This window comes from Atractosteus spatula, chromosome 2 (genome assembly GCF_055471065.1).
Source record: "Atractosteus spatula isolate fAtrSpa1 chromosome 2, fAtrSpa1.hap1, whole genome shotgun sequence".
NCBI classification, from domain to species: domain Eukaryota; kingdom Metazoa; phylum Chordata; class Actinopteri; order Semionotiformes; family Lepisosteidae; genus Atractosteus; species Atractosteus spatula.
The window spans coordinates 58,667,360-58,691,265 of record NC_142707.1 but is presented as its reverse complement, the minus strand read 5'-3'; the positions used below and the strand labels follow the sequence as shown (position 1 = coordinate 58,691,265).

The following is a 23,906-nucleotide window of genomic DNA, read 5'->3' as shown; positions in this document are numbered from 1 at the left end:
GAGAACACTAAATACTTTATTAAATGTATTTTTCAATTGGTTGACTAAGCGCACAGATCTTAAATATTATTAAAATGCCCAGATGCATTAAAATTACTGTTTATCACTCATTTGCTTAGCTTGTGGATAAAACACAGAATGTATAAAGATGTGGCACTGATTAAAGTACAGAACTAAATCATGAAACTTAGTTCTAATAATCATACAACAATTAAAGATTAATTCCACACTGAATAGTACAAAATCACTGTTTTAACTGTGGGGTGTTCAATTTATGGATTTCACAATTGAAATGTTGCTTTTTATCTTTCTAGCTTTCTGGATGGCATTTAACCAAGCTTATGTTTTTGCAGCTAGCACTCTGACGCAGCTTTCCACTCTGATCTATGAATTATTGTAATTAGCAAAGCTCTTATTAAAAGTACTCTTCATTCATACCCAGTACAATATAAGGGCAATGACGCTTTGGGTCAATATTAATTTAACAGTTCTGTCTATCCATTTTCAATGGATCTATGGCATCATGCCAAGCAGCAAGGACCAGATATCTTTTTCCACCGCAACAGATTCCAGCTCCTGTTGTGTGAATCTCCAAGCTTAACTGGATTTAAAGCCCCTCCAGTGTGTTTTGAGTCAGTCTTGAGATTTCCATGATCTTATGTTCAGTTGTTACCCAGAGTTCATGACCAGATTCATGATCTAGTAGATCAACTTATCAACAATGCTTTGAGAATATACCACCCACGTTACCACCACTGCACAGCACATGCAACACTGTTAAGCCACTCCAGCCCACAAGCTGACCACATGCTATCAGAAAAGTTCTTCTAGAGGTGGGAGCTGAAATATTTTTGTTTGAGCATCAGATCCAGCACACCACTAAATGGTGATCAGTTGACGTCTCTGCCCCTCTCTCTACTTGAGTCTCCAGAATATTCATTCTTGTCCAGAGTTTGTTGATAGCATCCTACAGAACACTGAGCCCACTATCTCCACGAAGGTTGAATACTTTGAATTGTAATGAGTCACCAGCAACAGTCCCAAGTTTCTTCTCTGCAAACTTTGAGAACTCTCATTGAGGTGATCCTCTCATTTATGTGATAAACTCCAACTGTATAGCAGCCAGCGGTTGTTTGTGAGTTTCTCCACATCCTCATTGACACCTAGGGTAACTAGGTAGGAAAGACATGTCCCTCAATTGACGAGTTTGGTTCTGCAGCCAATGCTATGAGTGGAGGTGAGACCAAAACATGTCTAGTCAGAGACTTCAAACGTCTTCCCCACAAGAGCAGTGACATTACAATACATTCTAAAGCTGTTCTCCATTGTCATCACACCCACCCTCACCCTTTGGCTGATGAGAGCTTTATATAGCCCTTTCGGACTGAGACCAGCTAGGTCATATGGGGAACTTAGCGACCAGGCAGTTGCTAGGGAGCACTACCCTTAGGTCTGGCTCCGGAGGTGTTTTCAAGTATTGGGCATTACTTCTGGGCAATGTTCTTCTGGTCTTCTTCTGGACCTTCTTCTTGGTTTTCATCTGGATCCTCTCCTCACACCTGTTCAATGAGGGAAAACCTACCAGAAGCAGTGAAATCCAGATGACATTGCTCTGGGTTTCACTGGAAGCATTGAGCTCCTCCACCATTTCAAGGTAATAATCCTTGGAGTGGATAACAGAATCTATATACTATACAGAAATTAATATTAAAAACCAAAAAATGCCTATAATTCAGTCTAGCAAATCTAGTCTTAAAGATAATTGTTCTTGGATTTATACCTTTAAGAGAATTATGTAATCTAGCACTAGGAACTATGCAAAATTTAAAATCTATTGAAATTATATATTTTTGAGCTTTTTTTAAGAATGCAATTCAGACAATGTAACCCACACTGAAAACTACCATTTATTCTCTTAATATAGTGTTACAAGATAAAAGCTCTAAAATGAAGGAGGTTTTCTCTGATTGGATGGTGTACAATGAAATTAAAGTGTGAGATAGCTACTTATTAATTTGTCTTAGAAGAATTGCCACTGGTTTTGGTAGATTTTGTCACACCACAGAAACAATAGGAATTAATTATGTTTTACTTTGCAACCTTTGTTTCCTTTATTCAATATTTGGTGAAGGGCATTTGAATCATATTTAATTTAATACTAGGTTTAAAATGTATTTACTGAGATTTCCCACATTATTGACTAAGTCTTTGACAAGTCTTGTTTAGCTGTTGCACCGCCATCTAGTGGTCATTGAGTTTTCAGTGTAACTCCAAAGAAAGTCACAACCTGATTTGCAACAGTGTTAAGGAAGTGTCATTAACATTAGGGAAAATCTTTGCCTCTATTGATCATAAATTCCTCCCTTTCAGTTTAGTTAATATTAGTAAATTATCATGGCTGAGGCCTGAGCAGGATGTTTAACCCGCAATTTATCTTATTTTAAACAAAAGTACAATGCATTACAAAAATTACAAATAGTACTTTAAAGGAAAATCATTCATTTGATTTATCCACTCCTTAACTGACCTGAATTATTTCTACTTTGTTGCAAAGACTATAAACAAATGCTGAAAACTAGGTTATGAATTGGGGTCATAACATAAATATACCAAGTCTTACTAAAACACACTCAATGTCTGAGAATGTTTAAATAGGGGGCTTGTATGCTAGTCATAGTATAGTGTATATAACTTCTTCCTGTATTGATGCTAGCATGCAAAATATATTCTTCTTATACTGCTGCGGATGTGAATTGTCCATTATTTGAGTTATTAGTTTAAAGCAGCTCTGTTAGCAGTTTGTATGATGCAGGCTGACTTTCTTTGAAAACTGAATCATAAGATTATGATGTTCTCAGTTGGAGAGTGATTACAGTTATATGTGTCCAATATTCTGTAGCATAGAATGGAAATCAATCATCTCCACAGAAACCAGACACCAGTTGTGTGGGTGTATGATGGAAGCTTGGCAGACTTCCCAAAAAGGCTATACAAAAAAAGTTGCAGGACGTGATTCTAGGTTTTTAACATTTGAAGCATTCATCTAGGTTCATTGCAGAACCCTTCAGCCTATATGGCAAGACTCAGCTCTTCTTGCACAAAGCTATGACTTGTACGCTGAATTAAACCACTGAACAATACATTTACAGTTAATTGTGTGACAATGCTAAAGTGCTGGTTGCATTTTGTTGCTGTGCACATAGACCTGGACCCAGGACGTTGACCACCAGCAAAAGTGGAGCAATGTCACTCAAAGGTGTATCAGTTAAGTGATAGAGGACCTCTTCAATGTACATGTTTGTTTTGTATTGAGGGGGCGTAGGTAACCCCAACTGACCTTGTGCTTTGACCCATTCAGCTACATAGAAAGAATGGAAAATACTATCCAGCCCTCCGAACCCATAACTGACCAGCCACAGACTGCTTGTGTTGCTAGCAGTGACACCCCAGTACCAGGAATCAATGGGACAGACAGGGAGGAGAAAGACAAACTAAAGGACCTGGTTCAAGAATCTAACCTCGAGAGGATCGACCGTGATATTTCGGAAGAGCTCGGGCGACAGCTGGAAGACATCATTAACACATATGGATCAGCATCAAGCTTAGTGGAACAGCAATCTGCCGGCAGGGAGGCTGAAGATGCTGACAAAGGAGAATCCCTGAGCCAGGGGGAAACTGAGGAGAGCAATGAGGAGCAATCTGTCGCTGCAGAGGTCACTGTGGCCAAAGACACAGATTCAAGCAAAGAACAGAAGCTGGAGAAGAAGATCATCAAAGGCCTGGGTAAGTGTTTTCTTTAACTAAAGCCAGAATCTGACAGTTACCCTGCCAAAAATATTTTTTTGTGAGTTGTAAATTTGCTTTAATACTCAGGTTTTTAGTTAAAGTCCTGTTATGTTATATTTCAAGAGACAAAAGACTTGTTAGTGTTGACAATAATAACAGAATTATTTCAATTTATATCGGCAGTGACTTATTTATTACAACTTATTGACCCCTTTCACACTTCAGTAAAAGCAAATTTGTAACAATATTTAAATACAAAAAAGACATAATTACAGCTAATAGTGGTAACTAATAAATGGCTTAAATTTAATCTTCAGCAATTTATTTGCCATTTTCATTGTTTTTTGCTTGTTATTTACCGTATGTTTGAAAAAATAAAACAGTTTCTCCTCCCCTTTTAACCACTTAGATACTATTTTCATGATTGCACAGGGGTAAAACATCAGAATTACAAACACAGTGATAATTATTTTTTTCCAAAAAGAAAAACAAGAAAATGTTTTTTCTTGATAAACCAAACAAATCTGGTCTCAAGACATCAGAGCATTTGATAAGGAAGCCAAGACAGAGCATAAGAACTTATTTCCCTTCCTGTTTTTATACCTATTTTGTTTCCATTTTCACCTCATTGAAGGTTATAACTGAGCATCCTGGAAAGTGTAGGTCCATCAATGTCCTTTGTAGCTCTACACAACTTCGCTCTCAGCTTAGCACTGAGGTGTGGAGGAACCATAGTGCACTGGGAATGTACCCTAAACAAGTTTCAGCATTTACCTGCTTTGCTTCTGGATCAATGTTCAAACTTAAACTGAAAAGGCTTCAGGAAGAGGAAATAACAGCTTTCTTTTTCTGGTTATAATACATTCAGCCAAGAGTGACTTTGTCCTTAACAAAGGTCAATCTCTATGCCAGCAGATAGTATCTCAGAAATTTGATTGCCCACTTACAGCACCATAATTTTTTTTGCGAGAGAGCACCTCTTGCTCAGATTGAGTATTTGGTGCTCCTTGTTGCTATAGGTAACTAAAATAATATGGGGTTAATATACACATCACTTTTTTACCTGGACATCTCCTTCTTTCTGGTCCTTAAGTCTCCATCTGAGAGGAATTTTCTAATATCTTAAAACATCTGGTATGTTTTCCATTTTCTTTTCACTCAAATGTTGCAGGTATAAAATTTTAATCTTGGGATAAACAGTGTGTTGATCATTTAACGGAGAGATTGTTTGCTGCCCCACTCAGTTTTTGTTCTGAATAAATAGGATTTTTCCCAAGCCTCCACTTCTGTTTCAGCCACAGCCTTAATTTCAGTGTTCTAACTAATCCTGTAGTTTGCACAGTAGCATTTCTTCAAGAGATCCATATTTCACTTTGCAGTCTCTAAACACTGCAGAAGACATAATTCCGGTTTCCAAAGTATTTAATAGATACTGTTATAAATATCCATCTCCTCCCTCTCAGCGGAGTGTCCTCTTTTTTAATGTTCAAATATGAAAACCCTTCATAAAAGCACCCTCAACCCTTTCTCAGAAGCATCCACCTGTGCCACTGTTTTATTCTCAAAGTCCAGGGTCATCCTCATTGGGTCAGCAGTGTGCCTTCTTCAAGGTGCTGAAAAGATTTTTCTATAAATTTATTCCATTAGACTATGTGATGTTTACTATTCATGGTAAGATCAAGGGGCACTGCAGAAGGTGACAAAATTCTTAATAAATGTATGATAGAATTTAGCCAATCCAATGAAGGCTTGGACCTCTCCCTTGTTCACTGGTCTTTGCCAATTCCTGATGGTTTCTACTTTCTTTTCCTGCAGCCTGATCAAAATTTTATTGTATATTCTAGGTACTTGACTTCACTGGCTTTAAGAACACATTTCTTTGAGTTGGCAGCCAATCTGGCATCCTGTATAAAATCCATCAGTGGTTGTACATTAATCACATTACATAAGTATACTGTGTGCTTCGTTAGGGTTTTTTTGTCCATGAGTCTCTGGAAGGTGGCAGGTGAACCACAAAGTCAAAACAGCAACATGATATTATAATACAGTCCATCAGGAACAGCAATGCTGTTTTTGTTTTTCCCTAACACTCTTCTGTTGTGGGACTTACCAGTAGCTTTTAGTCAAGTCCAGAGGTAGACAAGAATCTGACTTTCCCAAGTCAGTCTCTTTGCTGACTCTTCACACCCTGGGCAAGGGTAAGCATTAAATGTGGATGTTTCACTTAGCCTGAGGAAGTCATTGCGAAACTGCACAGTGCCATCTGGTTTAGGCTCTAGCACTGTAGGACCAGACTATTAACTGAGGGACATTTCAATTAGTTTTAGCTCCAGCATGTCCTGTAGATTTTATCACAAAGCTTCATTCCAGGCTTCAGGGACTCTATACTGTAGGTCCTTTCCTTCAATACCTTCCCTTGTGGAATGTTAATATCAACACCTTAAAGGTCCTTTCAATCAGTATCTTCACTTCCTGCATTTGATTTGGGGTGAGTTCAAATTCATTACATCCCCTAATACATTCTTAGAAGTCACTTCTCTAAATAGAATCTCTTCATTAAATCACCTCTTAAGGTGATTGACTGGTATACTTGCTATGTCCTCCTTCTTCCAGAGCATTAGATTTTGTAGTGGAATGGCCCTATTTGGCTCTACGACTTTAAAGTGTCCCTTCTAGTTGAACGCTAACTTGTTACCATCGGTGGATACCAGAACCAATTCTCAGTACTCTGACTGACTGAAAATCCCTTTGTTGATCAAGCTGAATGTAAATGGTGCTTTGAGCTTACCTCTGACCCCCTCATTTCACCAGGTTGCAGTGTGGGTATACCTGTTGATTCCATTGTTCATTGGATATGTCCAGTGGAATGGCTATGTCTCTGTAGTGACCTGATTTACAGTACCTCTCTTATGGCAAACTGCTCCCAGTTACTTTCTTAACACCCCCCTTGAGATTTTTTTAACCTCTCTATCATTCCATCCATTTGTGGATAATATACTGAAATTCTTAGTTTCTCCATGCACATCAGGACGCACAAAGTAATAACTGCATCACTCTTGACATAAACAGGGTGCCCTTGTATTTATAATATATTCTGAGTATCTTAAACATCTGCAGGAGATCTTTAGGTATTTTCTTTAATAACATGTTCCATATAGCATGTGTAACACATGGCATAATCAGCTTTTATCATGCTACACCAATGCCTATATGCAAACTCCACAAGAGGACCCTCTAGTCCATCACTTTCAGATTTCAATGATGGGCTGGAGCACCAATGGGATACAGAACAATGGTATGGCACTGTATGTTGGTATTTCTGAGAAAAGTGACAATATTTCCCCAAATTATTTTTTTTGTCTGTTCCATTCTCAAGTCTTCCCACACAACAAGATAAAGGACTATGTCCAAAACAATTCTGCATAATGGCTGAGGCACCAGTAATTACAGAGTACATCAACAGAGTACACCTGTGTTTAGGCGGGATTCTGACTTAGAGGTGTTCAGTCGTAATCCCACAGATGGCAGCTTCGCAGCATTGGCTCCTCAGCCAAGCTCATGCACCAAATGTCTGAACTTGCGGTTCCTCTCATACTGAGCAGGATTACTATTGCAACAACACATCATCATGTGCTTTTTTTTTCAAATTCATATTGATTGAGCAATAAGGATAAGTGAAAGAGTCCTATGTTATATGGTTGTCCTTCCACCACTCATATTGTTTGCCTTGAGTGTTCAAGTGTAAAATCATGGATTTTGGCAGCAAATTTCAATAGTCCTCCTCCCAATTCTCTTATATCACATCAGTCTCTTGCCTGTGATAGATTCCTTATCTTTTGTCATGTTTTCCTTGGAGATTGATTTTACATCCTTTGAAACCCTTTACATTTAAGAGTACAAAGAAAACATCTCAGTCACAGAGGACTCCTATGGGGAACTTCAGGACTGTGAGTGTCACGAACACAGACTGAAATCCGTGTCAGATCTTGTAGTAGACCCTATGCGATGCGGTAAGAGCTGGAGAAAACAGGAGGCGCGGTAAAAGGGAACACACAGGGGTTTAATAGTGCACAAAATAATAGGTACAATCCGTGAGACAGTAAATGGCGAAGACAAAGAACGGCATCCAAATCCAAATGGGTCCAAAGGCAGGTCAGGGCATAGTCCGAGAGTAGAGTCCATCAACGAGTGATCCATCCTGGGACGCGACTAGGTTAAAATCCCCGGGAGGGGGGAACACACGGACAGACAAAACATGGAGGTCCAAGGGTGACGGGGTGAGATCCTCCAGACCCTGGGCTCAGGAAGCGGGAGGTGTCGGGGATGAGGCCTATGCCCTCAGGAGACGAACGTAGGGTTTCCTGGTGCTAGGCGGGCTTCGCGACATCCTTACCCTAATGATGAGCCCCGAGGACTGGAGGAGCTAGTCTTTAAATAATACACCTAAGAAAGTACACCTGGGGAGCTTAATCACAGAAACAATAATGGGAGTAGTGGAGCGCCCTCTAGGGAGGGATCTCAGGCGTGACAGTGAGGGCTTCAGGCTTCTGGTCTTCTGGCTAACCAAGGCTCTCAGAATCCAGTAATGCATCAATGTCTTTTTTTCAAATCATCACATTGAAAATTGTGGAGACTGAATTAGTTAATGACTAGGGGCTTCTTTCCCTTTACTGGTTCCAGATGCATGGCTTCTTTTAAATGGGAGCAATTATGTACAATATGGTTCATTGGTAGCATCTGAAAGATTCTCATTCAGGTAATGCTCTGCCTCCTAGTCTTACTTTTCCCCTCTTACTTCAATTTCTCTCTGGCTTCTCTTTCTCTAGGGGCTGCTGTTGAGGATATTTTGTTTTCCCACATACAGTACCTCTTGTCTGTAGGATCAGGATGTACCCAGCTTTTCCGTTTGGTTAAGCTTCAGCAGTTCTGTAGTAGTCTTGTCATACTTCCACTATTTCCACAATCTAGTACATGATGGTGAGGTTTCCTTGGCTCACATTTTTCTTCCCTTTCTCAAATGGAAGCCTCTGTAAATAACACCACCACATATTCCCATATAACAGCAGAGGACAATGACTCAGGCTGCCACCACGTTTTAGCAAGATGGATGAGGGCAAAGATTTGTGTGTGGCACATACCACCAGACTGACACATCAGGTGTGGATCTATTGAACTCTCATGACTATAAGAAGTCAGGAAAGCATTTGAACTGCTGAAAGCGTAAAATCTCTTTTCGTAGCTCTTAGTTTCTTAGCTACATGTATCTATTGGTTTAAAGTCATGTTATATTTTGTGTGCTTCCTGCATAAGAAGAGATCTACCACCCTTTCAAAGGTGCAAAAGTAAGCTTATGCATCATCTCTTTCTGTCATCTTTTGCAGGAACTGCTTTTCTAGGATAAGACTTGAAATATGTTGTCCCTCTTTGCTCAGGCACATGTCTGCACTTCCTGCAGCAGTATATTTCTTGTTTGCCTCTATTTATCTAACAGTTGGTGGTTCATCTCCTGTTGCTACTGGCTAACCTGGTAATGCCATGTGTTGACCTGTACAAATAACTCCTTCTGTCCTTTGTAAAAAGTATTTTAATGTCCTTGCACTGTCTATGTTCCACATACTTCAACAACTGTGAGATATTGAAAGGTAAAATATTTTTAGAGAAACCTCTAGTCTGCACATTTTATATATTCATCTACTATCAAATCATCACATACAAAACAAAATTCTGATTTTTCAGTGTTTAATCTATTAACTACCTCTCCCACAATGTCTGTTTTTGTGTACTATGTGTATATTAATTATTAATAAAGAATCTTCTTTCCAAGGCAATCCATACATCTGTATTTCAGTCAGGCTGCATTTATTTCAGCCAGCCCTGCTATAGGTAATCTATTAGTATCTGACAGAAATTACTGTGGAGGTAGTGCAGAGCTGTATATTAGAAGGACCCTAGGGAGTTCTGTGGTTGAGTCATAACTCAAAGAGAAATCAATTGACAGGGTATTTGTCAAAATTACAGGGGGTGATAAGTCTGTTCGGATGTTGCATGCTTACCCATTGCACATTTTTCAAAATTCCTTTTATGAGAAAATACACTTAATCTCCTTAGTACATGGTCCTTTAAAATGTCTCTCCTTTCCTATTTTATGGCAAATATAAATATGTACCATTCCAGTACACTGCACACCTTTCCAGACATGAACTAGCTAAGTTAGAAAAAAAGACTAGAGGCATTTGGCATCTCTGACTGTAAATCCTTTTTTTCACCTCTTGCACTACATTTTATTTAAAAGAATTCATGATTGTTAAAGAAAATAATCACTTAATCGTACTTTAAAAGTGATTTTCTTTTGAGTCATGCAAAGGGAATTTAAAATAATATACATGGAGCCAAAACAGGTGTGTAGCAAGTTATCAGGTTATGCTTTATCAAACACAATTCACAGCACCAACTGCTGGGAATTAAATACAAAAGCTTTTGGGCTGGAAACTGGAATGAAAATTGAAGAAGCATTAGTTGATACTGCTGAATCCTAAATGATAAATATTATGGTTTGTTCAATTAAAAATGTATTGTCTAGGAAATGAGTACCAAATATGCAAAAAATAAATACTCTTATGTGGAGATGTCCAGTTTTTGTCCTATTCATTTTATTTTAAGCCAGATAAATGGGGTTCTCCCATACGTCTTTTATACAACACACTAGTAAATCGCATGATGATTTCTTTCTTAAAAGGAAAGGAAGCCACTTTGTTAATGCAAAATTTGAATAAGCTGAATACTCCAGAGGAGAAGCTGGAAGCACTTTTCAAGAAGTATGCAGAACTGGTGAGTTTACTTACTGTATTTGTGGGTAGGAAAGGCTCATTCTCGCAGCAAAAATGTACATGCATAATAAAAATAACAAAAGGGTAATAAGAGTGTCTGCCAAGCTGTTACAAGTAGTTCAGCTTGTGCTGAAATGACCTAAATTTTCAGCACCGCAGGCTCTAAAGAAAGTAAGAAATTAAAAAAGAAAACTCAAGCAAATGTGCTGCACAATTTAGATACAGAAGTTTTTTTTTTCTAATTTCTAACCTCATTAAAAATTCAACTTACAATGAAGGTAGCCTACCTACAGAAACCTATAATGAAGTAATAATTCTATTTAATATAGGTTAATAATATGAAACACATACTTTCTGGTGTTGTGAAATTATTTATAACTTTTTAAGCCCAAGGTGTGTTTCATCAGGCTTTTTTACATTTTGATTATACCAAACTATGAACGCATCATGCATTTGAAGACAAAATGGTTCCACAACCCATAATATGTAAGAGACATTTAACACTCCTTTATGGACAGTACATTTGTGTACATATGTACCTTATCTTATGTAGGACAAAAAACGTTAGATTTAGCCTGAATAGTTTCAAAATGAAATATAACAATGTGTGTTTCTGGGGCAATTGTAGGGTATACAGTAAACCATCCTATAAATGTTTAATGAGTTATGATTAATAAGTCATAATCCCATGAGTATTAGTAACTGTTATGATTGATTTGGAACTACTGGCTTTTGAGTGACTAAAATAAGGTAATTGTTAAAAAACGAATGTTTTATTTTAGTCACGGCATCATTGCAGAACAACTGTATAGTTCTAAAATATATTATTCCATAATAGCAGGCTAGCATTGTAGTAATATAAACAGTACATTTTCTTACTTGAGGAATACTGTATGTACAGAGTACACCCAAATGAAACAGGTATTATGTATGTATTTGGATACCATTTCTCAGACAGCTGTGATCTTACTACACACTTATCAGTTATAGTTTAGGATTCAAATTGAATTCCTTAACAAGATCTAGCTTCTGCATACTCTAACATAACTTGTATCACATAGACTGAATCACTAACATACCTTTGGGCATAGAGCGGTTCTAATGAATGGTATATTACTATACTGGGACAATTCTTGTCAATTAAGATTAAAGTCCATATTACAGTTTACAGTTCAGAGGACATGTACAGAATTTGGAAAACAAGCATTTTAGTTATTTTGCTCCGTGGTCCTTAAATTCCATTCAGAATGGCCTAATATTTTTCTGATCTGAAATTACTGAAAGGTTTTAAGGACAAGATAGGTGACTTTATACAATATGCAATTTTTTAAATTAATTTTTGTCTTGAAAAGTAGTTGATTAAATTGATCATTTAATTACAATACAATTTATTATTATACCATGTTAGTTGTTTTGATTTGGGAATTAATGTTCTGAATGCATTGCTGCTGCCTTCTTGAGAAGGTCTCTCTTGAAAAGAGATCTTGATCTTTTAAAATCAACACTAAAATAGAAAATGAATATAAGTTTTGAAAAGAGAACCAATTGTACTATACAAAACACCAAACTCAGTGATGAAGAAGGTGCCTTACTGTAATATAACTCAATGCCTCCTTTACATTAAAATGTAAGAATTTAAAACTAATTAGTGTAAATGTTATTCTGATTAATTAACACAGAGCATCAGCATAATAAATATGTTTTGTGTTCTCAAAGGATAAATGTTTTTCTTTTTAAACTATTGGAGATTATCTACACAGCAGTCTAAAGATAATTACTATATCAGCAGCTTCAGTGGGAGATACTACACAAACCCATTAGTTTTGACTGACTTATCTGGATAATGATGAAATATCTGACAGAATACATTTGGGGTGAAAATGGATTATGATCTTTATGCAAAACGTGAAAGGTAACACGTGTGCAGTCTCTGAAATGTCCACCTTACTTCGCACAGCTGGAGGAACACAGATCTGAGCAGAAACAACTCAAAGCCCTTCAGAAGAAGCAGGTCCAGATCGTCAAAGAGAAAGACCAGCTCCAGAGTGAACACAGCAGGGCTATCTTGGCTCGCAGCAAGCTGGAGAGCCTGTGCAGAGAGCTGCAGAGACACAACAAGACTCTAAAGGTGTGTGATCATCTTTTTTTTTTCCTGTAGCCAAGCTATGCACCATTTCTTCTTCATATTTGTACAAAAGGAAGGTTATACAAAACAATGAAAACCAGTATATACTTTTTCTTAAATTAGCACTGAAGAAACTAACACTTTTTTAAAAAGTAAAAAAAAAAATGTACCTTCGCGTAGACTTTCAGGCTTATTATTTTGCTGTATTACATAAAGAAATAAAACAGTGAAATGAAGGTCTCTTAAAATGAATTTACAGTGATTTCATATAATGACATTTACAGTATTAGCAGTTGAAAATGTTCTAAAGCTCTCACTCCTCAAACAATTGTGGCAGCTGTAATTCAATTAAAATAAATGTGTAAAAAAAAACATTTATTTGGTTAAACAAAAATTAAAGTAAATGTCCATGCTCTTAGGATATCTCTGTTCATAACATTCATTATACTTTCTGAACATATTTTTTTGCTGAATGTTAACTGATGTTTAATGTATGTACCGATAGGAGGAAAATCAATAACATGTGGAAGACATTAAAAATAAAACAATTCTCCATCTGAATATTTTTTACCAGCTTTTGTCAGGTGTTAAGCTTTATTTCAAGTAGTATATAATTGTGAAGCTACTGTTTATATACTGTACTAGTATTTCACCCTAAGAGGTGAGCAAAAATACTCTGCTATTTTTCTATACAAAACATATTGGAATAGTTATAATGCAGGCCTACATCAATAATAATTACACTGACAAATAGGTACTAGAAAAGTCCATATTGCAATACAAATGCAGATTATAAGGCAAGAAAACCACATGTTCTGTAGAATTGCAAGTACTGATTTCAAATGGCAAAGCTAAAAACATTTCGTATTTCTATTTATACTGTTCCTTATTGACAAAAATGTACAACATTTCCGTAAAACATTTCTGCTTTAGCAAACAGATAAGTTATTTTTATTTTTTAGCACGGTTTTCCTGTCTGAGGAAGCTCAAAACCTCAATTTTTTCCTGAACCCACTGTAACACAACCTTTTCACTGAGTTCCTCTACCTCCTTTTAGTAGTCACCAAATAAGCATACTATATATCAAATCATTGTCCTCAAGTAAATAATAGAACATAGCAATCCTAAATGATAAACAGTGTATCTAGTGGTTTGGAATGAGTATAGCAAAAACATAGTGCCTTGCTCTGAATCAACTGTCAAAAATAAGGCAGAAATTAAAGAAAAAACTAAATATATTTTGTCAATAAAAGTGATAGGTGGGGCACTGCTATTGTACTTTTAATCCAAATATTTTATTCAGAATGTTCCAGTAAAATATCCAGGTGTATAAATGGCTGTCCACTGTAAAAGTGTCATACAAATAAATTGGTAATATAAATTGGAAATTTGAGACTGAAAAATTTTACAGCTGAATAATTTTTCAATTTAATTTTCTGCTTCTAAACATTTCCTAATCCTCCTAATTTGGTGTCATCTGCAAACCTCACCTCAATTTTATTACCTTTTGCAGACTATAGGTCACTGATACATATTAAGAAGAGTATTGGTCCTAGGACAGATCCTTGTGGTACCCCTCTCATTACAGCAATACAATTTGAGTATTCACCCCTTAACTATACTCTATTTTCTCAATTCTCAATTTTAAACAATTGTGTTTCCCTGAATTTCTATTCCTACTACCTTCGGGATGTTTGCAGGTTTTGCACTAGTAAAACATTATATAGCTATATTTCTTTCTATTTCACCTACTTCTGCAAATATACACACCCACATAATTTTAAAACCATACCTTGAAAAATATATTTTTTTGACCATTAAGCCAGTGAGTAAAAGATGACGTACTTTAAGATTGGTAGTAACAAGAGAACAATAGTCAAATAAAAACCCAAAAGCACTCTCTTACAAGAAACTCTATAACATGTAGGTTGATACTGGTTACACCCCACCTGCATCTGTGTCAGAGAGGTTTGGGATTGATATCATTACATTTTTTCTAGGCCCAAATTTAAAATTGGATTATTTTGTGTATTAAGCTTTTAGAGGAAAAAATGTTTCCTTTGACTGCATTCCAGTAAGCTCTAACATCCAGTCCTTCTAGCTCACATTTCTCTTTTTTTTTAAATGCCAGATAAATGACTATATTCAGTACATAGTTCAGTATGCTCATGCACTTCTCCTCTGCCACTGGGCAGAGTCCCATAATCTTTAAGACTTAATTCACTGTAGCTGGAGGTTACACCAAGCTTTACTATAATTGATTGCTTGAATTTCAGTTCAGTGATGTACTCATTGTCATACTCTCGGGGGTTTGGGGATTGAATTCCTATAGCAGTTCAAAATCAGAAAAATATAGGGTATGGAAACACCTGATGGTCTTAGCATGGGAAACCTCAAGTAAAAAGAAGGATGCTACAGTAAGTAGTGCTGGTAGGCTAGGAGGTAGCTTCTTCCCCCTGAAAGATCTTTCGTATGAGACGTTAAACAAGCTCCTGACTATCTACCTATTAAAGGTCTCATGGCATACATGTCTGTAGAGTAGGTGACCCAGTATCCTGACTAAATTCAGTCTGGTCTTGCACAATCTGGCCTACCTCAAGTTCTCCCTTAAATAACTGGTAAAGAAATTGTTCACTTTACCTGTTGTGTAGTGGGGCACCTCATAAAGAAAAACAGGCATACTTCACCAAGCTGGGTGCTGTACTTCAGTACTAAAAGAAGTGAGCTATTAGCAATTCTTAAAATGATTTTCTCATCGTGTTGTTATTCTTGTCTACCATAAAAGCTGCTAGATCTGTAGCTAGTTTGGGAAAAGCCTGTTATTAGATAAATGGCAAAACAATGTTTTACGACTGTAAATGGGCTCTGTACAGTAAGCATGTTACAGAAGTGATGTCACCCCCTTGAAACTGCCTCTGCAGAAGACCCTGTCATTTGAGATGTCTTATCTGCTGCTAAGGTACTGATACTGTGCATGCTCTGACCTCACAAGTGACTGTGATGGAACCCCAGCAGGGGTTGAGAAATGCTGCATTCCTCACACAACCAAAGTGAAGTTCACACCTCTGGATAGTTTGAGCTTCAGATACAGTACCTATCTGGCATCCTCTGTCATTTTCACCCATTCATCTTTCTCTTACCCACATTACCTACCCCTTTTTTTGTCTCTCATGGCAATTAAGCTGGTCAATGCAAGACCATTCAAACATGTCAGATGATGTGGAGATATTTGATTTTGGATATGGTCTTCATATGGACGATTCAGGCACACATTGGCAATTCTCTGCAAACCATAGAATGTAGTCTATTTGTAACGTTTCCTGCTGACATTTACACTGGTTTCAGAAATGATTAGGGATGCCTTGCATATTTGAAAAGTTAGTGGAAGCGTATTCATTAAATCTTGTCCATCAATGTTTGCCTTTAAATTTAGTGTTCCCTGATTTACTGTAACTAATAGTATTCAATATTTGTTATTTTGCAGTCTTTCACTGCAAGGAAACGATTGAGGTATTGCCCAGTCAAACTGTACCACTGCATTATCTTCAAGGTGCACTGAAAGAGCTTGATAACCCACAAGCTATCTGTCTTTTCCTCATGTTCTTACCAGAAACACTTTTTATCGCAGACACTGACTGTCCTTCTTTTCAGTCCTTCTATGCTTTCCTAGAGCAGGGCTCTCTGTGATTCACAGTCAGCCTTCAGTGAAGAGCAGTTAAGAATCGCAGCACTTGTGACACACGTCAGAGACAAGAGGGATGGTTTCATTAGGGCTTTGTGGCATCTGCCCTCTGCACATAAATCAAGAAGCAAAACAAAGCCCTGAAGATAGGTCACAAGATAAGCACACCTTTTCTAACTCGATTTAGTTTTATAACTTGACTCTATAACCTTGCTTTTAGATTTTCATACCATGTTGCTCATGCTCTAGTATTCATAATTTCAAGTATTGCAAAGGTCTTCCAACGTTCAGATTATTATGGGATTTCTCATGAGTTTATACAGTTTTGTGTACTTTTTCCCATCCTGTCTTTATAAACTGCTGCGGGAAACTATAGAGCTGTTTCAAACTGCTGGATGGAGGACTTGTAACGTAAGTAGGTTAATAGCTTGTGATGTAAAACTATAGCACAATTTGTGGAACTGTGCGTACACCATTTGAATATGTATGAAGAGTAAGATGGGAAAACACTTAGCAGTGCATTAAAATAAGCGCATTTATAGATTGGTATTTTTTTTTGCTAGATCTACAGTTCAATTTTATATACAGCGTCCTGCAAACATATTCAAACACTCCCTGTCTCATTTTTGTGAAATCCCCCCAGTTTTTTTAAACTTAGTATTTTATTCAAAATATAACTGTTCAAATTAAAGATTCCTAAGGGTTAAATATATTAAAATAAACGTCATTAACATCTAAAGAGAAAAAAATAAAATTGGTTGGTTGCATAAGTACTCAGACCTGTAAATTGGGTATTTGGTTGGAAGCATCTTTGGCAGCAATTACAGCCGGAAGTCATTTCGGGTACAGTAAATAACAACTTTGCACACCAGTTTTGTCTACTCTTTGCCCATTCTTTTTGGCAGATTTGTTTCAGTTCTCTCAAGTTGTTTGGAGATTGCTAATGAACAGTAGTTTTCAAGTATTTCTATAGATTCTCAGAATTCAACTGGGACTTTGACTGGACCACTCAAGGACATTCAATTTCTTTTTGCTAAGCTACTCCAGTATAGTTTTGACCTTGCACTTTGGATCATTATCCTACTTAAAGGTGAATTTTCACCCCAGTTTTAAGTATTTAGCAGACTGAAACAGATTTTCCTCTAGGACCTCTAGGACTTGCCTCTACCTTGCTTACCATCCGGCCCCTGCTGGAGAGAAGTAGAGACTGGGAAGCATCCCCATAGTATGATGATGCCACCACCATGTTTTACTGTAGGGATAGTGTTAGCTGGGAGATGTAACTTTTTGGGTCACTGCCACCCATAACTATAAGTTTCCAATTTGGTCTCACCTGACCACAACATCTTTTGCCACATTTTTACAATGGGATAGGTTTTCCACTCTGCCATTCAATACAGCTTTGAGAAGGACTACAATATTGTTGTCTGATGTACATTTTCTCTCATCTTAGCCACTGACTCTTAGCCATTGAACAATTTCAGTAATTTGTCATTACAATGCACCTGCCACTTGTTAATGATGTAGTAGACTGTGCTCACAGGGATATTTTTGTACCCCTCCTGATGTGTTGTGTTCAAACACTATCCATGAATTGCTTTAAAGCTCCTTTGTATTCAAGTAAGCTCACAGATACAGGTGTTTTTTTCTGAAATTATAAGAATCTCTGTTATTGCACAAACAGAGGTCACTCAACTAAGTATGTGGCTCATTAAAATAATATTGTGCACTTACTGTATATTAATTTAGCTTTAATAATAATAATAAACTTTATTTTATATAGCGCCTTTAAAGGTGGCTTCTCAAAACGCTTTACAGAATGACAACAACAATAAATAAGAAGAATACACAAGATAAAACACAATTACAATATACAATAGACCGTGGATGGTGGTACTAAGAAAAGCAGAGGGGTGAAGAATGGAACCAGTTAAGTAAAGGCTTTTCTAAAGAAGAGGGTTTGCCACAGCAAAGGGTTTGAATACTTATGTGATCGTGACTTTTCCAATTTTCTTTCATATTAATGATCTTTTTACTTATTTTTTTATGTTTTTGTCTTTGAATGTGTGGAGTAAGTTGTGTACATAAAAAACATTAACAGCAAAATCAAAGTGTCATGACTACAAGCTTTAAAGTCACAAAATATGAAAACTGTGTCAGTGTCTAAGTACTGTACTTTTACAAGGCCTCCTATATCATAATTCATGTTACCATTACTAGGATAATTTAAAAAGAATGGAAGTATCAGTTAGTATGTTGTAAGTGTTAAATTGCAGCAAATGCATACAGGCAGTATAAATGTTATTCTTCTTTAATGCATTCATCATAAAAAAATGTTGGAAGACCCAGTGTTGGATTGGTTTAAGATATATTAATAGACATGTTTTATCACTAGAAAAACGCATTATTAAATGTCATAATGCCATATGCCAAATGCCATAAATCTGTACCACTTTATGTTTAGGTGTTAGAAATACCATTTGTGCATGTTTGAAGTAATTTTAAAGAACATATTAATACAGTCTTATAAATGTGATAGCGCATTTGACCAAGTGGCACTGGTAGTTACCACAATCTCTTTCCTGTATAAGTTTAATTAATTCAGTCTGTCACAAGCCCGCACCCTTTTGCTAAGATGCACAAAAATCAAAATCTGAGTAAGGTACAGAGGGCTTTATTGTAGAGTATCAGGTATTGCATCCAAAGAACATCAGAAAACCAATTCTCTCTATACAAACCAGAGGAGGCCGTTCAGCCCATCTAGGCCGTTTTGTGGTTGCTTAACTGACGCGAGGATCTAATCCAACCATTTCTTGAAAAGAGCCAGGGTATCAACTTTAACAACATGGCTGGGTAGCTTGTTTTATACTCACACCTAATGGGTAAATAAGTGGCTTCTCTTCTGCTTTAAATTTATGTCTACCTGTCTCACTTGAATGGAATGCCAGTCAGAAAAAATGACTACCACTAATACTGTACAAGCCCCATTTTAAACAAAACTAAGTTTATGTGAAAATGTGGAGAATAATCCCACTCCAAAAATCTAATAATTATCTAATTATCACCTAGTGAGCCTGTCTACAATTGTCAGAGAACCTTTGGTTACTTCTAGTGGCAGGTCATCTGCTACTAAAGTCTGTTCATAGGATAACCTGTGTGCCACACAGTCTACCAGAAAAACAGAAAATTCTTTGCTGCTGTTCTTATTTTTGAGATCCTGGAGACATCTCTAAACTGAAGAATACTTTGTCCTATTTGTTTTGTGGCACACTTTATATTTCACTGTGAGATGTAATTTTCCTTCACTTTTTTATGATACCTACTTTCTTTGTATATACATTAAAATAATAATAAAAGCTGTTTTATCTTTATACAGCACTATAACAGAAAAAAAAATCTTTGAATTACCTACTTCATAAACACTGACTTAACAGCTGCTATTTTAATGCTTATAATAATCCTTGCCCTCCTATATTTGATCAGGTTAATTTGACAGTCATGCTCTACAAACTTGACATTTCTGACCATCTGACCATTTTACCTGAGGAACATTGTCCATTTCACTTCTTGTTAGCATGATCAACCATTTAATCTTTTTTCCAGGCTGGGCCAATGGTCAACAACCGTTAGACAAACATTTATTTTTCTGTGTGGCTTGGTGACTCCACTTTTCTCTGTATTAAATTCATTATATCATATTATGATGGGTTGAACGGATGCATTTTTCTCAGTTTGGAATTAATTTTTGTCATTATTGCATAGACAAGCACATAACTGGTATCACTTGGGTGTAGAAGCAGTAAGCCAATATAAACAATAATAATCAATCCAGAGAAAGCTGCCGTGTTGTAAATGGTCTATAAAAAAGAAGTATTCAAAACATTTAAAAAATAAGAAAGGATAGTGATAGGAAGCCATTTAAACTTTTTTGGTGTTTGGTAATTCAAAAGCTGTTTAGCTCATTTGATTGTACTGTAGTACTGTAGTACTGTAGCTAATTGATCTGAGGAGATCATCCAGCTGTTTCTTGAAAGATGCACATTTCAGGTATCAGCTTAAACACATGTAAAGTAATATAAAACATTTCACTAAAGGTTATGTATCTTAAGATGACACATTGTTCATTGTCCATTTACTAATTCTCAGCTCATATGGAGACATTATCTCAAATTCTATGGCTTTGAATTTGAGAATCACTTTTTTTCTGAAGGACAAAAGCTGTCAGGAAATCTAAATATATTTTGTTCAATGCCTCAGAGTTGTATTCTTCTAAATCAACTCTAAATATATTTTTCACAGTTTTCACAGTAATAGAAATAAGTCAGATTGGCCTGTAGTTTCCTGGTTCATTTACAGTATGTGTTCCTTTTAATGAATTGGTGTTACGTGTGCAGTTCTCTAATCCGTAGTTACAGCTCCTAAGTGAGTTGGTCTATGAATAACATGCATTAATTTTCTAAATATGACTTGGAAAATATCTGTTATAAAAACAAGTGAAATGTTTATTTAGTGCATCTTGCATTTCTTTTGCATCTTCTGTTATTAATCCCTTATTATTTAGGAAACTGTTTATTAAACTATATACTCAATATATTTGAGTATATATACTATATACTATATAATCAAAATAATTTTAGTATTATTTTATTGGTCAGTACTTTTATGCATTATGTTTTGCATTCTTTACAATGTTATCATCTCTCATGGCAATTCTATAATATTTTTACAGGTGTGCCTTCATTGGTATTAATTTGTTTTTTTTTAGCCTTTAACATTATTTTCAAAGCATATCCATGCTATTTACTCTGAATCCATCTATTCCACGCTCACGAATGTTCATCATTCCTTCATCACCTTTCTAAAGTTATGAACCACCATTTTAGACTGAAGTTTTAGAGATTTAAACTATGCTTTGAAAGTTACTGTATTATGGTCACACTTCCCAGATCTTCTATCTACTCCTTTAATTATATCATGTCTGCTTCAAAAGAAAAGTCAATAATAATGTCTTCCTTATTAGGTACCTTTATGAACTGGGTTAAAAAGCTCTGTAGCAAAGTGAAAAGGAAGACAAAAAACTAATTTGTGTACTGGTCTTTTTCCATCTGGTTAAAGGAGGAAACACTGCAACGATGTCGAGAAGATGAGGAGAAACGCAAGGAGATAACCACTCACTTTCAAAGCACGCTGAATGACATCCAGGCCCAGATTGAGCAGCACAGTGATAGGAACAATAAGCTGTGCCAAGAGAACACAGACTTGGCTGAGAAACTCAAAGGAATTATTGAACAGTACGAGCAGAGAGAAGAGGTATATGCTGTTCTCATAGTTACAGAGCCTTGCTGTATTGCATCTTGGAATTACTTCAATTTCAGCATTGTTAATAAAACATTGATTGTTTTTTTTCTGAGCTGTGCACATATTGTGAATGTGATGAATTATCTAAGAAATAAGGACTTCAGTGTAGTGTCACAATATATAGAATATAAAGCTGCGATCCATACATCTACTATTTCCTATCACGTGATCTGAAGTGTAAATCTTATATAATGTCAGTGATCAGTGACTTTTTAGTTTTTTATCATTAAAATGCTTACCCTATTCAAAAAGAAACTTTTTTGAATTAACAAAACCATGACATATTACTAAGACATTAGACATAACTGGCAGAATGAGTCAATATTATTAATTTATGCATAAGTGTGTGGGATCTTCTGGGATTTAGTATTGGGGCTGTGTTTAGGATCTTAAGAGACGGGAATACTGTTCAAACTTGTGCACATACTATTGACATTTACAACAGCCCCTTGAGTGCTAGTAATTCAATATCATATTAAATCATTTAAACAGAGGAAGCTCCAAAATGAAGTTGTCCGACAGCAATTTTTCACTTGGTGAATAATGATTGGGTTTCCTTACTCACATCCATTATTTAAAAGTCCTTTCCTTATCCCTTGCGTATGTTATTTAATCTGGAAACATCTGCCATCTGCTGGTGAAATTCTGGAACTTTACAACTAAATTTGTGAGTGGTGAGGTGGATAAATTACAAGCTAGTATTTGCAGGTACTCAGTATTTGAATTTGCTCCTTTTAGGTCCAACACACTATCCATTTAATAAAAAATAGGAAAGTTATCAATGGTGATTGTGATTATTTAAAAAAGCACATCATTAGATAATACATTATATAATTACTGCAGATTTATTGTGAAACACATTTGTCCTTTTATATATTTTGAATGATCATTATCTCTATAGGGGATTTTCCTCACTTAAACCTCTCTTAGGACTGCATTTGGTTTTATGCCACCAATTTGCGATCAATGGATATTTGCATTGTCTTTTTTGAAGCACCTCGATAAGATCTTCAAGCATCGTGACTTGCAGCAGAAACTAGTGGATGCCAAGCTTGAGCAGGCCCAAATGCAGATGAAAGAGGCAGAGGAAAGGCATGCCAGAGAAAAGGAATATGTGAGTCATTTTGTTGCTTTTGTTACTTTTTTTAAATTAAAAGACATTACTAATTTCTTTTAGAAAATACAGTTAATTCATCTGCAATGTCAAATAGAGTTTATAATAAACATTTGGGAGGAAGGTTGCATCCAAATCTTGCAAACTTCAACTTGACTATGAACACAAGTCTCTTACCAAGGACTTCCCTTCATTTATCTCTCTCGCATCACTCCACCTCCACATTTTCAGCAAACTTCTAGCACACTCCTCACAATAATGAGGCGGCTTTGGTGGTTCCTTCAGCTAGGGAAGACTTGATATATATTTCTCTATCTAAATTTATGAATATCGCTATATATACTGATGGAAAAAAGAAACTCAACATTTTCTGGAATGAGAATACTATAGTTATAGCTTATGTACTTTCACAAAAAAGTCGTCAATTTGTTTGAAGCCCTCTGACCAGCAATACAGCTTGTGCAGTGAGGCATTGCAACTTGACAATCTCACGAAAGCTCGTTGGGTGTATTTTTTTCCAATGAGATCCAGGTGGAACAATGCCTGGTTCAGGTCACCTTTCAAAAGGCCTAAATTGAAAGCTTAGGTCACTGCAAGAAAAAGGCCACACAGTCAGTGTACTGTGCATTCCATAATACCTCGAATGTCACCAGAAGCAAGGGAGAGGGCCCTTGGCATGCTGCAGGCAGGCATGTCATGTGCCAGCGTTGCCAGACACTATGGAGTGAGCCGCTCCACTGTGTCCCAAATGCAGAGAAGGTTTCAGCAGACCGGCAAGACAAATGACCGACAATCCAAGATCCGGTCGCCCTCGAGTGACCACACCAGAGCAGGACTGACACATCAGACTGGTCCATCTGAGAGATCGTTTCAGATCTGCCACCCGTACTGCTGCTGAAACTGCCGGTAGACACTATGCCCACATCAGTGACAGGACAGTGAGGCTCTGTTCTGCTGGCCTTAGAGCAAGGTGACCTGTCAGAGTCCCTCTGCTCACACCACCTAGATGTCACA

The 23,906-nt window shown here is 36.6% G+C and overlaps 1 protein-coding gene across 2 annotated transcripts in view; it reads left to right on the top strand.

Moving 5' to 3' along the window:
• txlnba (taxilin beta a) overlaps nucleotides 1-23,906 on the top strand; it is a 36,773-nt gene that overhangs the window by 1,962 nt on the left and 10,905 nt on the right. For both annotated transcript variants that reach the window (XM_088928724.1, XM_088928734.1), the window contains exons 2-6: nucleotides 3,359-3,783; nucleotides 10,523-10,614; nucleotides 12,571-12,741; nucleotides 21,536-21,730; nucleotides 22,773-22,892. In XM_088928724.1, coding sequence (XP_088784850.1) covers nucleotides 3,372-3,783; nucleotides 10,523-10,614; nucleotides 12,571-12,741; nucleotides 21,536-21,730; nucleotides 22,773-22,892 — 990 coding nt within the window. In that variant the 5' untranslated portion in view covers nucleotides 3,359-3,371. The remainder of the gene's footprint in view (nucleotides 1-3,358; nucleotides 3,784-10,522; nucleotides 10,615-12,570; nucleotides 12,742-21,535; nucleotides 21,731-22,772; nucleotides 22,893-23,906) is intronic.